Source organism: Cherax quadricarinatus, chromosome 22 (assembly GCF_038502225.1).
Source record: "Cherax quadricarinatus isolate ZL_2023a chromosome 22, ASM3850222v1, whole genome shotgun sequence".
Classification (NCBI taxonomy): domain Eukaryota; kingdom Metazoa; phylum Arthropoda; class Malacostraca; order Decapoda; family Parastacidae; genus Cherax; species Cherax quadricarinatus.
In genome coordinates, this window is record NC_091313.1 from 19,893,190 (window position 1) to 19,908,910 (window position 15,721).

At 38.9% G+C, this 15,721-nt stretch overlaps 1 protein-coding gene across 2 annotated transcripts in view; it reads left to right on the plus strand.

Annotated features, from left to right (window-relative positions):
• nst (phosphoglucomutase 3-like protein nst) overlaps window positions 1–15,721 on the plus strand; it is a 54,975-nt gene that overhangs the window by 18,237 nt on the left and 21,017 nt on the right. For both annotated transcript variants that reach the window (XM_053778196.2, XM_053778197.2), the window contains exons 6-7: window positions 53–236; window positions 1,185–1,412. In XM_053778196.2, coding sequence (XP_053634171.1) covers window positions 53–236; window positions 1,185–1,412 — 412 coding nt within the window. The remainder of the gene's footprint in view (window positions 1–52; window positions 237–1,184; window positions 1,413–15,721) is intronic.

The window sequence follows — 15,721 nt, forward strand, 5'->3', positions numbered from 1 at the left end:
TGAAAAGTTTATCAGCTGTTCTTAATACAGTAATAATATATTATTTATGCAGGTACAGCAAAAATGGCCTGAAGGTGTACCAAAGACTCAGAATGTGAGGTGTGTATCAATTGATGGTGATGGAGATCGTGTTATCTACAGTGTCCTTGATAGTGAAGGAAGATTCCACATGCTTGATGGTGACAAGATTGCCACTTTGGTTGCAGATTATCTGCAGGAGCTTGTCAAAAGCTCAGGTGAGTAAGTGTAAATACATATTCAGTATAATGAAATATAACATACATATAGCATGTTTAGGTATTTTTGATCTTTGGTAGGTAAGACACATAGGCAACAGTTAGGCAACTTTATTCCGAAACATTTTGCCTACACAGTAGGCTTCTTCAGTCGAATACAGAAAGTATACCATTTTGATGTTCATTTTTGATCTTTAAATTCTGTAAATCATAAAGGTTTAGCTTTTGAATGGAACACACAAATTATGTATCTTGTAAATGATACTTATAGTTTACACTGTCCTTACTTTTATTTCCAATAGCCACATTTGCACTGCATCCTACTTCAGTCTGTAGGCATTTTTTTTTTTTTTTTTTTTTTTTTTTTTTTTTTTTTTTTTTTTTTTTTTTTTTTTTTTTTTTTGTTGAGCATTTTTTTTTGCTGTGTTGAGCATTCATTACAGATATTTGAAGTACAGTACATGAGAGGCTTGTAGATATTCAGTAAGAAAGAAGCAACACAGTGAGGAGGGAAGGGATTCTTTATTCCTCTGTAATCTTTGTCACTCTTGACTATAGTGGTGGCTTGATGATCAGGAAATGAAATTCTTTGGTTTCTGAAGGTTGGTGTCAATGTAAATAAATTATTTTGTGAAGTAATGCTTGAAACAGTGAACTGATCCAGGAGTCTTTGAATCTCACTTTGAGCTCAGTTTTATCTTGATATACTATGCTATACCCCAATAAAAACTACTATAATTTTCATAATTGCAGAGGTAAACAAACAGACTGATGTGTATGGACACAATATTTTTTTTTTTTGTATTGTTGTATTTTATGTATTAACCAGAAAAATTGCCTTGTGCATTACATGTACAAGATGGGTTTAATTTATGCATTATAAACTCTAAATGCTATTTTTTCAAAAAACAATAGAATTTCATAATAATCTAAAAATTATATCCACAGGGCTAAAGCTTAAACTTGGGCTAGTACAGACTGCTTATGCTAATGGAGCCTCCACTGCCTATATAACTAAGCAGCTGGGAATACCAGTGGCTTGTGCAAGAACTGGAGTGAAACATTTACATCGAATGGCTCAGCAATTTGACATTGGAGTATACTTTGAAGCTAATGGCCATGGAACTGTGATATTCTCTACAGTTGCAAGAGAGGCTATTCAAGCAGCAGCAAAAGGTATGGTATTTTTCATTATAATTTTGCCTATGTATTTTTTGTAGGTAGTAGGTTGGTAGACAGCAACCACCCAGGGAGGTACTACTATCCTGCCAAGTGAGTGTCAAACGAGAGCTTGTAATTGTTTTACATGATGGTAGGATTGCTGGTGTCTTTTGTCTGTCTCATAAATATGCAAGATTTCAGGTATGTCTTGTTACTTCTACTTGCACTTAGGTCACACTACACATACATGTACAAGCATATATATACACACCCCTTTGGGTTTTCTTCTATTTTCTTTCTAGTTCTTGTTCTTGTTTATTTCCTCTTATCTCCATGGGGAAGTAGAACAGAATTCTTCCTCTGTAAGCCATGCGTGTTATAAGAAGCAACTTAAATGCCAGGAGCAAGGGGCTAGTAATCCCTTCTGTACAAATTACTAAATTTAAAAATAAAAACTTTCGTTTTTATTTTTGGGCCACCCTGCCTTGGTGGGATACGGCCGGTTTGTTGAAAAAAAAAAAAATTATTTTTTATTTATTATTATTTCGACATACATGGTTGTACAAAGAAAACAGTGGTTGAGTGTACATGCCAAAAGCCCCTTGTATGCAGAGCATTATGGGCAGGCTTAAAATTAACTTAAGATTAACTAAGCAATGATATATTCAATGGTAAAAATTACAGTAAACAAATTACAACATGAAGTACAAATGAGAATTTCAGATAAGAAGCTTTGTAGTTGTACAAATTTGTAGCCTAATAATTTATAATATAATAGTTCTTGTTCTTATTACTTTTTCCTTTATATCCACGGGGAAGCGGAATAAGAATCTTTCCTCCGTAAGTCATGCGTGTTGTAAAAGTCGACTAAAATGCCGGGAACAATGGGCTAGTAACCCCTTTTCCTGTACAGATTACTAAAAAGGAGAAGAAGAAAATTGTCAAGGTGGGATGTCTGAATGTGTGAGGATGATGTGCGAATGATAAGAAAGAGATGATTCTGGATGCTGTGAATGAGAAGCTGGATGTCCTGGCTTTAAGCAAAACAAAGCTGAAGGGGGTAGGAGAGTTTCAGTGGAGAGAAGTACATGGGATTAGGTCAGGGGTTTCAAATATAGCTAAAGAAGGAGTAGCAATAATGTTGAAGGATAAGCTGTGGCAGGAAAAGAGGGAGTATAAATGTATAAATTCAAGGATTATGTGGAGTAAAATAAAGGTTGGATGTGAAAAGTGGGTTATAGTAAGCATATATGCACCTGGAGAAGAGAGAAGTGTAGAGGAGAGAGTGACGTTTTGGGAATTGTTGAGTGAGTATGTGGGGAGTTTTGAACCAAGTATGAGATTACTTGTTGTTGGGGATTTCAATGCTAAAGTGGGTAAAAATGTTGTGGAGGGAGTAGTAGGTAAATTTGGGGTGCCTGGGGTAAATGAAAATGGGAAGCCTTTAATTGAGCTATGTGTAGAAAGAGGTTTGGTAATAAGTAATATATATTTTATGAAAAAGAGGATAAATAAATATACAAGGTATGATATAGCACATAATGAAAGTAGTATGTTAGATCATATATTGGTGGATAAATTGTTGATGGGTAGGCTTCAGGATGTACATGTTTATAGAGGGGCAACTGATATATCGGATCATTATTTAGTTGTAGCTACAGTTAGAGTAAGAGGTTGACGGGACAAAAGGAAAATGGCAACAACAGGTAAGAGAGAGGTGAAAGTGTATAAACTAAGGGAGGAAGAAGTTCAGGTGAGATATAAGCAATTATTGACAGAAAGGTGGGCTAGTGCAAGTATGAGTAGTGGGGAGGGGGTTGAAGAGGGCTGGAATAGTTTTAACCCTTTGAGGGTTGACAGGCCCTCTCCGAAACTCGTTCTCAGGGTCGGCCAAATTTAAAAAAAAAAAAAAATTATTTTCTCTTATGAAAAGATAGAGAATCTTTTCCCGATCATAACGACACCAAAAGTTTGAAATTTGATAAAAAACTTACGGAATTATGCTCTCGCAAAGTTAGCGGTCTCGGCGATGTTTGCGCATCGGCGATTTTGCCCACTTTGAGCCCCATTTTCGGCCAATTTCACTGTACTAGTCGACAAAAAACATGAATATTTCGCTAGAACTCCATTTTTTCTATCGAATGGGTGCAAGAAACCACCCATTTATAAATTCAACTATCCAGTACAGTGGTCAGAATTTAGCAATTTTGCCAATTTCACACAAATTTCAAAAGATGCCAATTTCGGAATAGGGTCCAGAATAAACAAGAAAGACATTCCTGGCACTAAAATGACATTTCCTCTAGTCATTAGTCACGTCTCAAGGCCCCTCTTATATTCTTTTGCTTTCCACTTTGAATTTTTATTCTCACAAAAAATATAAGATTTACTGTTATGCAGACTACTGCATTAGTGTAAAAAATGGTATAAATATTATTGGTGCACTTGTGAAAGAATATTAGACTCACCAGTTGACGTGTATTGCACGCTTGGCACGATTTGTTTACTTTTGAAGTTTGGTAAAAATCGAACATTTCTGCTACTTTGAGCTCAATTTCAAGGCACCTTTCATTGTAAAACCAGTCAAAATCATCTCAATTTCAGTAATATGTCTTCCATTCTATAAAATGAGACCAAGAAAACTAGAATACAACAATAAATACTATACGAAAATACACTGCAAAGTCGCTGATTTATTAAAAAAAAATGGAAAAAGTTTTTTTTTTCTCATTATGCACCGTGTGCTGCAGGATTTTTTTTAGACTGTGCACACTGACCACATAGACCCATTCTTTCATATGAAGGCCTACCAGCTTTCTCCCACTAGATTTGAGGTCGCTAGAATTTATGAGTACTAGTACGTCAAAAACCCCTACGCGTAAGACGTACTAGTACGACGAAAACCCTCAAAGGGTTAATAATGCAGTATTAGAATGTGGGGCAGAAGTTTGCAGCTATAAAAGGGTGGGTGCAGGAGGAAAGAGAAGTGATTGGTGTAATAATGAAGTAAAGGGTGTGATAAAAGAGAAAAAGGTAGCTTATGAGAGGTTTTTACAAAGCAGAAGTGTTCTAAGAAGAGCAGAGTATATGGAGAGTAAAAGAAAGGTGAAGAGAGTGGTGAGAGAGTGTAAAAGCCGAGCAGATGATATTGGGAGAGGCACTGTCAAGAAATTTTGATGAAAATGAGAAAAAAAATTTGGAGTTAAACAAGTTAAGAAAGCTTAGGGAACGAATAGATTTGTCAGTTAAAAACAGAGTAGGGGAGTTAGTAGATGGGGAGATGGAGGTATTGGGTAGATGGTGGGAATATTTTGAGGAACTTTTAAATGGCAGTGAAGAAAGGGAGGCAGTAATTTCATGCACTGGCCAGGGAGGTATACCATCTTTTAGGAGTGAAGAAGAGCAGGATGTGAGTGTGGGGGAGGTGCGTGAGGCATTGCATAGAATGAAAGGGGGGTAAAGCAGCTGGAACTGATGGGACCATGACAGAAATGTTAAAAGCAGGGGAGGATGTAGTATTGGAGTGGTTAGTATTTTTGTTTAATAAATGTATGAAAGAGGGGAAGGTAACTAGAGATTGGCAGAGAGCATGTATAATTCCTTTATATAAAGGGAAGGGGGACAAAAGAGATTGTAAAAATTATAGAGGAATAAGTTTACTGAGTTCCAGGTAGTAGGTTGGTAGACAGCAGCTGCCCAGGGAGGTACTACTGTCCTGCCAAGTGAGTGCAAAATGAAAGCCTGTAATTGTTTTACATGATGGTAGGATTACTGGTGTCATTTTTTCTGTCTCATAAACATGCAAGATCAGGTACGTCTTGCTACTTCTACTCGCACTTAGGTCACACTACACATACATATACAAGCATATATATACACACCCCTCTGGGTTTTCTCCTATTTTCTTTCTAATTCTTGTTCTTGTTTATTTCCTCTTATCTCCATGGGGAAATGGAACAGAATTCATCCTCCATAAGCCATGCATGTTGTAAGAGGCGACTAAAATGCCGGGGGCAAGAGGCGACTAAAATGCCGGGGGCAAGAGGCTAGTAACCCCTTCTCTTGTATAAATTACTAAATTTAAAAAGAGAAACTTTCGTTTTTTTTTTTTTTGGGGGGGGGGCCACCCTGCCTTGGTGGGATACGGCCGGTTTGTTGAAAAAAAAAAGTTTACCGAGTATACCTGGAAAAGTGTATGGTGGGGTTGTTATTGAAAGAATTAGAGGCAAAACAGAATGTAGGATTGCGGATGAGCAAAGAGGTTTTAGAGTGTGTAGAGGATGTGTAGATCAAGTGTTTACATTGAAGCATATATGTGAACAGTATTTAGATAAAGGTTGGGAAGTTTTCATTGCATTTATGGATTTAGAAAAGGCATATGATAGAGTGGATAGGAGAGCAATGTGGCAGATGTTCCAAGTACAGTAAGACCCCACTTACACAGCGGGTTAGGTTCCAGGCTACCGCTGTAAAGTGGAAATCGCCATGAAGAGGAACACCATTTTTTTCCCCTTATAAATGCATACAAATACTAAATAACAAGTTTACACTAACATATATTAAGTTAGCAATAGAACTAGGCATCAAAAAACAATAAAAAAGTAAAATACACACATAGTGCACTCATTACTTACCATAAAATATTTGTAGTCTTAATCTAGGGTGAGACAAGTAGTATTTATTGTAAGAAATCAAGTGTGGTATGTATGGTAGTCAGCCAGGGCACCATACCAGGCCACCCCACCTACGCATAATATTCTATTACATTTAAGCATTCCAGAGCGATAAAATGTATATACAGTTCACTCATTACTTACCTTAAAATATTTGTAGTCTTAATCTAGGGTGAGATGAGTAGTATTTATTGTAAGAAATCAAGTGTGGTATGTATGGTAGTCAGCCGGGCTACCATACCAGGCCACCCCACCCACACATACTATTCTATGATATTTAAGCATCCCAGAGCGATAAAATGCATATACAGGTCACTCATTACTTACCTTAAAATATTTGTAGTCTTAATGTAGGGTCAGAGGTGAGTAAACGAGATAAAACTAATAAATGAGAGAGAGAGAGAGAGAGAGAGAGAGAGAGAGTGAGTACATGAGGGAGGACAGGTGTAGAGTTATGTAAACAAACCAGGCAAACATAAGTTTTGTAAACAAACAAAGTGTACACGTCTGCTTTGTGTACAAGTTGTCTGTACATTGATACAGTAGAATAAATAAAGAACACTCTCATTCTCATGTAACACCATTTTTAGAAGAAATGACGCTCTGAGTGAAGGCAATGGAAATAAGTCACTCTGTCTAACTTTTTTGGGTTATCCTAGGTTCTCTACACATATGCTGTTATGTATGATAATCTATGTAACTGTATTTGTGTATACCTGAATAAACTTACCAGAGGCATCGCTAGAGTTGGTGTCACCCGGGGCAGCATCTTTGGTGTCACCCCCATAAAATTCAAGGGTGGGGGGAGGGGAGGGTTCAACTCCAGTTACGTCACTACTGCATGACCAGTGACAAAGTTTAGCAACGAGAACGTTTAAGGGCCATAAACTGAAAAGGAGAATACTTCTCAACTTTATTAATGATAAAATAAATAATCATAGTAATAAAACATAAACTCAAGTACTACTTTGAGTATAGCCAACAGATCCTACATTTATTTATCTTCAACAATGAAAAAAAAACAAAAAAAAAACTTGAAAAATAAAGAAAAACATTGCAATATCAGAGAAACACTAGTTCCGATATGACCTTGAGTACAGGTAACATCTCAGTGTATCTGATCTTACATTTCCTTGCCTTCAATCCTGCAAAATCACCTATCTCATCATCAAAATCGATGATTTTCCCTATATAGACTTATTTGTATTTTGTAAATATATAATAGGCTATATAGAAACGAAGGTTTCTTCTCTTATATTGGTGCAGCACTGTTTTGGGCATTAGTGTCACCTTTTTTAGAGGCTCTATGGTGTCACCCCCTAAATGGTGTCACCTGGGGTGCCCCCCCCACCCCCCTTATGACTCCTCTGAAACTTACATACATACAAAAGGAATAATTTTCTACAGTTACCCCCAGTAACACATTTTCTCTGATATTGGACTAGAGAAAATGTATTCTTGCCATCACTCGTAAAAGTCTGGCTCCCACATCTCATATTTGTTTATTTATTCTGTTGCGGAGAGTATTTATCATCTTTATATGTTATGTATCATGTTTATTATATAATTTTTAAAAAAGTATCATAGATGGATTAATGAAAATGTGTATATTAATGTAATATATGACACTTAATGAGACTTGGTGATTATTATTATTTCTAATATGGTGTCACTTGTGCAAGTTGTCTGGCTACATCTCATATTTTTTTATTATTATTATTTTTTTATTATCACACTGGCCGATTCCCACCAAGGCAGGGTGGCCCGAAAAAGAAAAACTTTCACCATCATTCACTCCATCACTGTCTTGCCAGAAGGGTGCTTTACACTACAGTTTTTAAACTGCAACATTAACACCCCTCCTTCAGAGTGCAGGCACTGTACTTCCCATCTCCAGGACTCAAGTCCGGCCTGCCGGTTTCCCTGAATCCCTTCATAAATGTTACTTTGCTCACACTCCAACAGCACGTCAAGTATTAAAAACCATTTGTCTCCATTCACTCCTATCAAACACGCTCACGCATGCCTGCTGGAAGTCCAAGCCCCTCGCACACAAAACCTCCTTTACCCCCTCCCTCCAACCCTTCCTAGGCCGACCCCTACCCCGCCTTCCTTCCACTACAGACTGATACACTCTTGAAGTTATTCTGTTTCGCTCCATTCTCTCTACATGTCCGAACCACCTCAACAACCCTTCCTCAGCCCTCTGGACAACAGTTTTGGTAATCCCGCACCTCCTCCTAACTTCCAAACTACGAATTCTCTGCATTATATTCACACCACACATTGCCCTCAGACATGACATCTCCACTGCCTCCAGCCTTCTCCTCGCTGCAACATTCATCACCCATGCTTCACACCCATATAAGAGCGTTGGTAAAACTATACTCTCATACATTCCCCTCTTTGCCTCCAAGGACAAAGTTCTCTGTCTCCACAGACTCCTAAGTGCACCACTCACTCTTTTTCCCTCATCAATTCTATGATTCACCTCATCTTTCATAGACCCATTCGCTGACACGTCCACTCCCAAATATCTGAATACGTTCACCTCCTCCATACTCTCTCCCTCCAATCTGATATTCAATCTTTCATCACCTAATCTTTTTGTTATCCTCATAACCTTACTCTTTCCTGTATTCACCTTTAATTTTCTTCTTTTGCACACCCTACCAAATTCATCCACCAATCTCTGCAGCTTCTCTTCAGAATCTCCCAAGAGCACAGTGTCATCAGCAAAGAGCAGCTGTGACAACTCCCACCCTGTGTGTGATTCTTTATCTTTTAACTCCACGCCTCTTGCCAAGACCCTCGCATTTACTTCTCTTACAACCCCATCTATAAATATATTAAACAACCACGGTGACATCACACATCCTTGTCTAAGGCCTACTTTTACTGGGAAAAAATTTCCCTCTTTTCTACATACTCTAACTTGAGCCTCACTATCCTCGTAAAAACTCTTCACTGCTTTCAGTAACCTACCTCCTACACCATACACTTGCAACATCTGCCACATTGCCCCCCTATCCACCCTGTCATACGCCTTTTCCAAATCCATAAATGCCACAAAGACCTCTTTAGCCTTATCTAAATACTGTTCACTTATATGTTTCACTGTAAACACCTGGTCCACACACCCCCTACCTTTCCTAAAGCCTCCTTGTTCATCTGCTATCCTATTCTCCGTCTTACTCTTAATTCTTTCAATTATAACTCTACCATACACTTTACCAGGTACACTCAACAGACTTATCCCCCTATAATTTTTGCACTCTCTTTTATCCCCTTTGCCTTTATACAAAGGAACTATGCATGCTTTCTGCCAATCCCTAGGTACCTTACCCTCTTCCATACATTTATTAAATAATTGCACCAACCACTCCAAAACTATATCCCCACCTGCTTTTAACATTTCTATCTTTATCCCATCAATCCCAGCTGCCTTACCCCCTTTCATTTTACCTACTGCCTCACGAACTTCCCCCACACTCACAACTGGCTCTTCCTCACTCCTACAAGATGTTATTCCTCCTTGCCCTATACACGAAATCACAGCTTCCCTATCTTCATCAACATTTAACAATTCCTCAAAATATTCCCTCCATCTTCCCAATACCTCTAACTCTCCATTTAATAACTCTCCTCTCCTATTTTTAACTGACAAATCCATTTGTTCTCTAGGCTTCCTTAACTTGTTAATCTCACTCCAAAACTTTTTCTTATTTTCAACAAAATTTGTTGATAACAGCTCACCCACTCTCTCATTTGCTCTCTTTTTACATTGCTTCACCACTCTCTTAACCTCTCTCTTTTTCTCCATATACTCTTCCCTCCTTGCATCACTTCTACTTTGTAAAAACTTCTCATATGCTAACTTTTTCTCCCTTACTACTCTCTTTACATCATCATTCCACCAATCGCTCCTCTTCCCTCCTGCACCCACTTTCCTGTAACCACAAACTTCTGCTGAACACTCTAACACTACATTTTTAAACCTACCCCATTCCTCTTCGACCCCATTGCCTATGCTCTCATTAGCCCATCTATCCTCCAATAGCTGTTTATATCTTACCCTAACTGCCTCCTCTTTTAGTTTATAAACCTTCACCTCTCTCTTCCCTGATGCTTCTATTCTCCTTGTATCCCATCTACCTTTTACTCTCAGTGTAGCTACAACTAGAAAGTGATCTGATATATCTGTGGCCCCTCGATAAACATGTACATCCTGAAGTCTACTCAACAGTCTTTTATCTACTAATACATAATCCAACAAACTACTGTCATTTCGCCCTACATCATATCGTGTATACTTATTTATACTCTTTTCCTTAAAATATGTATTACCTATAACTAAACTCCTTTCTATACAAAGTTCAATCAAAGGGCTCCCATTATCATTTACACCTGGCACCCCAAACTTACCTACCACACCCTCTCTAAAAGTTTCTCCTACTTTAGCATTCAGGTCCCCTACCACAATTACTCTCTCACTTGGTTCAAAGGCTCCTATACATTCACTTAACATCTCCCAAAATCTCTCTCTCTCCTCTGCATTCCTCTCTTCTCCAGGTGCATACACGCTTATTATGACCCACTTCTCGCATCCAACCTTTACTTTAATCCACATAATTCTCGAATTTACACATTCATATTCTCTTTTCTCCTTCCATAACTGATCATTTAACATTACTGCTACCCCTTCCTTTGCTCTAACTCTCTCAGATACTCCAGATTTAATCCAATTTATTTCCCCCCACTGAAACTCTCCTACCCCCTTCAGCTTTGTTTCGCTTAGAGCCAGGACATCCAACTTCTTTTCATTCATAACATCAGCAATCATCTGTTTCTTGTCATCCGCACTACATCCACGCACATTTAAACAACCCAGTTTTATAAAGTTTTTCTTCTTCTCTTTTTTAGTAAATGTATACAGGAGAAGGGGTTACTAGCCCATTGCTCCCGGCATTTTAGTCGCCTCATACGACACGCATGGCTTACGGAGGAAAGATTCTTTTCCACTTCCCCATGGACAATAGAAGAAATAAACAAGAACAAGAGCTATTTAGAATAAGGAGAAAAACCTAGATGTATATATATATATGCATGTGCGTGTCTGTGAAGTGTGACCAAAGTGTAAGTAGGAGTAGCAAGATATCCCTGTTATCTAGCGTGTTTATGAGACAGAAAAAGAAAACCAGCAATCCTACCATCATGCAAAACAGTTACAGGTTTTTGTTTCACAGTCATCTGGCAGGACGGTAGTACTTCCCTGGGTGGTTGCTGTCTACCAACCTACTACCTATGTATATTAACATAATATACGACATTTCATGAGACTCGGTGATTATTATCATCATTACGAATATGACATCTCGAGACATAAGACACTCTTACTGATTTTAATGTGTACCTGCACGCCAGCACAGTATGTAAGTTTATTTAGGTACAGGTATACATAGGTATAATTATTAGAGTATATATAAAATATGAAATAACTTTTAAAAACACTTGAAATTTTGGAGTTTCCAGACATAATGGAGAGACTTAGTGCTTACGGATCTCGCATAGAATGTAAACAAACCGGGTGGGGCACGGTGACCGTATTAGAAAGTCAGGTGGGGGAGCCGTATAGAGAGTTTTGGTCATAATTTGAAATGACCGTATTAGCGGAACGCTATAAAGCGGAGCGCCATAATACGGAATGCCGTAAAGCGGGGCCCTACTGTATATGGATTAGGTAGTAAGTTACTAAAGGCTGTAAAGAGTTTTTATGAGGATAGTGAGGCTCAGGTTAGGGTGTGTAGAAGAGAAGGAGACTACTTCTCGGTAAAGGTGGGACTTAGACAGGGATGCGTAATGTCACCATGGTTGTTTAATATATTTATTGATGGGGTTGTAAAAGAAGTAAAAGCTAGGGTGTTGGGGAGAAGGGTGGGAGTAAATTATGGGGAATCAAATACAAAATGGGAATTGACACAGTTACTTTTTGCTGATGATACTGTGCTTATGGGAGATTCTAAAGAAAAGTTGCAAAGGTTAGTGGACGAGTTTGGGAGAGTGTGTAAAGGTAGAAAGTTGAAAGTGAACATAGAAAAGAGTAAGGTGATGAGAGTATCAAATGATTTAGATAAAGAAAAATTGGATATCAAATTGGAGAGGAGTAGTATGGAAGAAGTGAATGTTTTCAGACATTTGGGAGTTGATGTGTCAGTGGATGGATGTATGAAGGATGAGGGTAACTATAGAATTGATGAAGGAAAAAAGGTGAGTGGAGCATTGAGGTATGTTTGGAGACAAAAAACGTTATCTATGGAGGCAAAGAAGGGAATGTATGAAAGTATAGTGGTACCAACACGCTTATATGGATGTGAAGCTTTGGTTGTAAATGCTGCAGTGAGGAGGCAGTTGGAGGCAGTGGAGATGTCCTGTCTGAGGGCAATGTGTGGTGTAAATATTATGCAGAGAATTCAGAGTGTAGAAATTAGGAGAAGGAGTAGAGTTAATAAAAGTATTAGTCAGAGGGCTGAAGAGGGGTTGTTGAGTTGGTTTGGTCATTTAGAGGTTTTGTGGGCGAGGGGCTTGGACTTCTAGCAAGCATGCGTGCACATGTTAGATAGGAGTGAGTGCAGACGAATGGTATTTGGGACCTGACGAGCTGTTAGAGTGCGAGAAGGGTAATATTTAGTGAAGGGATTCAGGGAAATCTGTTATTTTTATATAGCCAGACTTGAGTACTGGAAATGGGGAGTACAATGCCTGCACTTTAAAGGAGGGGTTTGGGATATTGGCAGTTTGGAGGGATATGTTGTGTATCTTTATACATATATGCTTCTAAACTGTTGTGTTCTGGGCACCTTTGCAAAAACAGTGATTATGTATGAGTGAGGTAAAAGTGTTAAATGATGATGAAAGTATTTTCTTTTTGGGGATTTTCTTTCTTTTTGGGTCACCCTGCCTCGGTGGGAGACGGCCAACGTGTTAAAAAAAAAAATGGAAACTATTCAGTAGTAATTATAGACATTCATTATCGATTATTGATATTGCATATACTATATGGCCATTGCAAATCATTGACTTAGGTAATTATTATACATGTAGATGATTGATGATATATTATTATTATTATTATTATTATCACACTGGCCGATTCCCACCAAGGCAGGGTGGCCCGAAAAAGAAAAACTTTCACCATCATTCACTCCATCACTGTCTTGCCAGAAGGGTGCTTTACACTACAGTTTTTAAACTGCAACATTAACACCCCTCCTTCAGAGTGCAGGCACTGTACTTCCCATCTCCAGAACTCAAGTCCGGCCTGCCGGTTTCCCTGAACCCCTTCATAAATGTTACTTTGCTCACACTCCAACAGCACGTCAAGTATTAAAAACCATTTGTCTCCATTCACTCCTATCAAACACGCTCACGCATGCCTGCTGGAAGTCCAAGCCCCTCGCACACAAAACCTCCTTTACCCCCTCTCTCCAACCTTTCCTAGGCCGACCCCTACCCCGCCTTCCTTCCACTACAGACTGATACACTCTTGAAGTTATTCTGTTTTGATGATATAATGTTATATAATTTAAAAATTATATAACATATCTGAGGGCAATGTGTGGTGTGAATATAATGAATGCAGAGAATCCATAGTTTGGAGACTAGGAGGCATTGCGGGATTACCAAAACTATTATCCAGAGGGCTGAGGAGGAGTTATTGAGGTGGTTTGGATATGTATAGAGGGTGAAACAAAAAAGATGACTTCTAGAGTTTATAAATCTGTACTGGAGGGGGATCAACACCATGCCCAGTCCTTCCAGGGTAGGGTAGGTGCCTGAGCCCGAGCTTATAGCTCACAAGACTGTCATTCCCATTAGCCCCCTTGGGGCGGGGATGGCAGACCAGAGAGGCCTAGCTTGTGGCTAGGCCTGGGGACAGTTGGTCCCAAAGATGAGGAGGTACTTGTGCCTTCTCCCATGGGAGACTTTGGTTTCAGACACTCCCTAAAGAGGGAGCCAAGGCCGGGCCACCACTTGGAAAAGGCCCGGGCTGGGTGAATACCGGCGAATCTTTAATGATAATAATAATGTACTGGAGGGAAGGCGGGGTAGGGGTCGGCCTAGGAGAGGTTGAAGGGAGGGGGTAAAGGTTTTGTGTGCTAGAGGCTTTGACTTTCAGCAAGCATGTGTGAGTGTGTTAGGAGCGAATGAAGACAAATGGTTTTTAGAACTTGACATGCTGTTGGAATGTGAGCAAGGTAGCATTTATGAAGGGATTCAGGGAAACCGGCAGGCCGGACTTGAGTCCTGGAGATGAGAAGTACAGTGCCTGCACTCTGAAGAAGGGGTGTTAATGATGCAGTTTTGTAAACTGTAGTGTAGACTTGCCTCTGGCAAGATAGTGATAGAGTGAATGATGATGAAAGTTTTTCTTTTTCGGGCCACCCTGCCGTGGTGGGAAACGGCTGATGTGTTAATAAGATAAAAATAATTGAAAAATTGTAAGTTATTCAGAATAATGTATAAGGTAATATTTCCTAGGAATAGGAACAAGAGAACATGTAGGTCAATATGTACTGCAAAAATTAGAAATGTTTAGTGTCAGTGAACCAGCTAAAATTGAATCATGTATAAAATTAATAACTAGACTAATTTGTCTCAGATTTGAAAAATGTTACTGGTAGTAACCATAATCAACTGGTATGCAGCCAGGCATCAGGTGCTTTTTATGACTATAAAAGATACAAAATAAATAACCTGATAATGTCAAAGACACTTCAATACCATGCAAGACCATCATTGATCATATTAAAAAACTTTTTTTTCTGCTTTGTTTCCCAGTGTTTTGTTTTTATTTCTGTTCGATTTCATTTTTGTTTTTCGTATAGCTCAGTTCAGACAGCTGGCCAATGGCCCACCTTTGACTGAAGAGCTTGCCAATGTGCTCGTGGAAGACCCTGGTTTCATTACTCAAAGCTTGACCAAGTGGGGTTATCATAAGACTTAAGACCCACCTCTGGAGAAATTTTCCTTTGTACAGGGGAACCTCAGCCTACGAGTTTAATCTGTTCGTGACCTTGCTCGTATCCCGATCTGCTTGTATGCTGAGTCAATTTTCCTCATTTAAATTAATTGAAATGCCACTAATCCATTCCAGCGGAATTCCTGCTCTCAGGAGGCAGGAATTTGATGCTAATATCAACTCTACAGCTTATTTATCTATCACAATTCATCTAATAAGACATAAACAATATAAATAACATAGAAACCTGATATATACTCTAGAATGAATAAAATGTTATTTTGACATGTGATGGTGGCCATTCCCTACCTCAAGTGGCTGCCTTGTTGTGGGTCAGCGAGGGGGAGATCTCCTGCCATCCACTGCCATTCCCCCGACACTCCCGACACCACCATCCCAGCTTACTCTTCGGTTCTGCTTCTCTCCTACAAGCTAGCTGTGTTTGTGAATTGTGTTTTGATCTTTTAATTATCATATCTTGTATCTGCCAAGCAATTGTGACACCCAGTAGGCATATCAGTGTTGCTGAATCACTTACTGACTTGACTGAATCACTTACTGACTTGACTGAATCACTTACTGACTGACTTGACTCACTGACTGAATGACTTAAAGTTAGACTTTTTCACTGA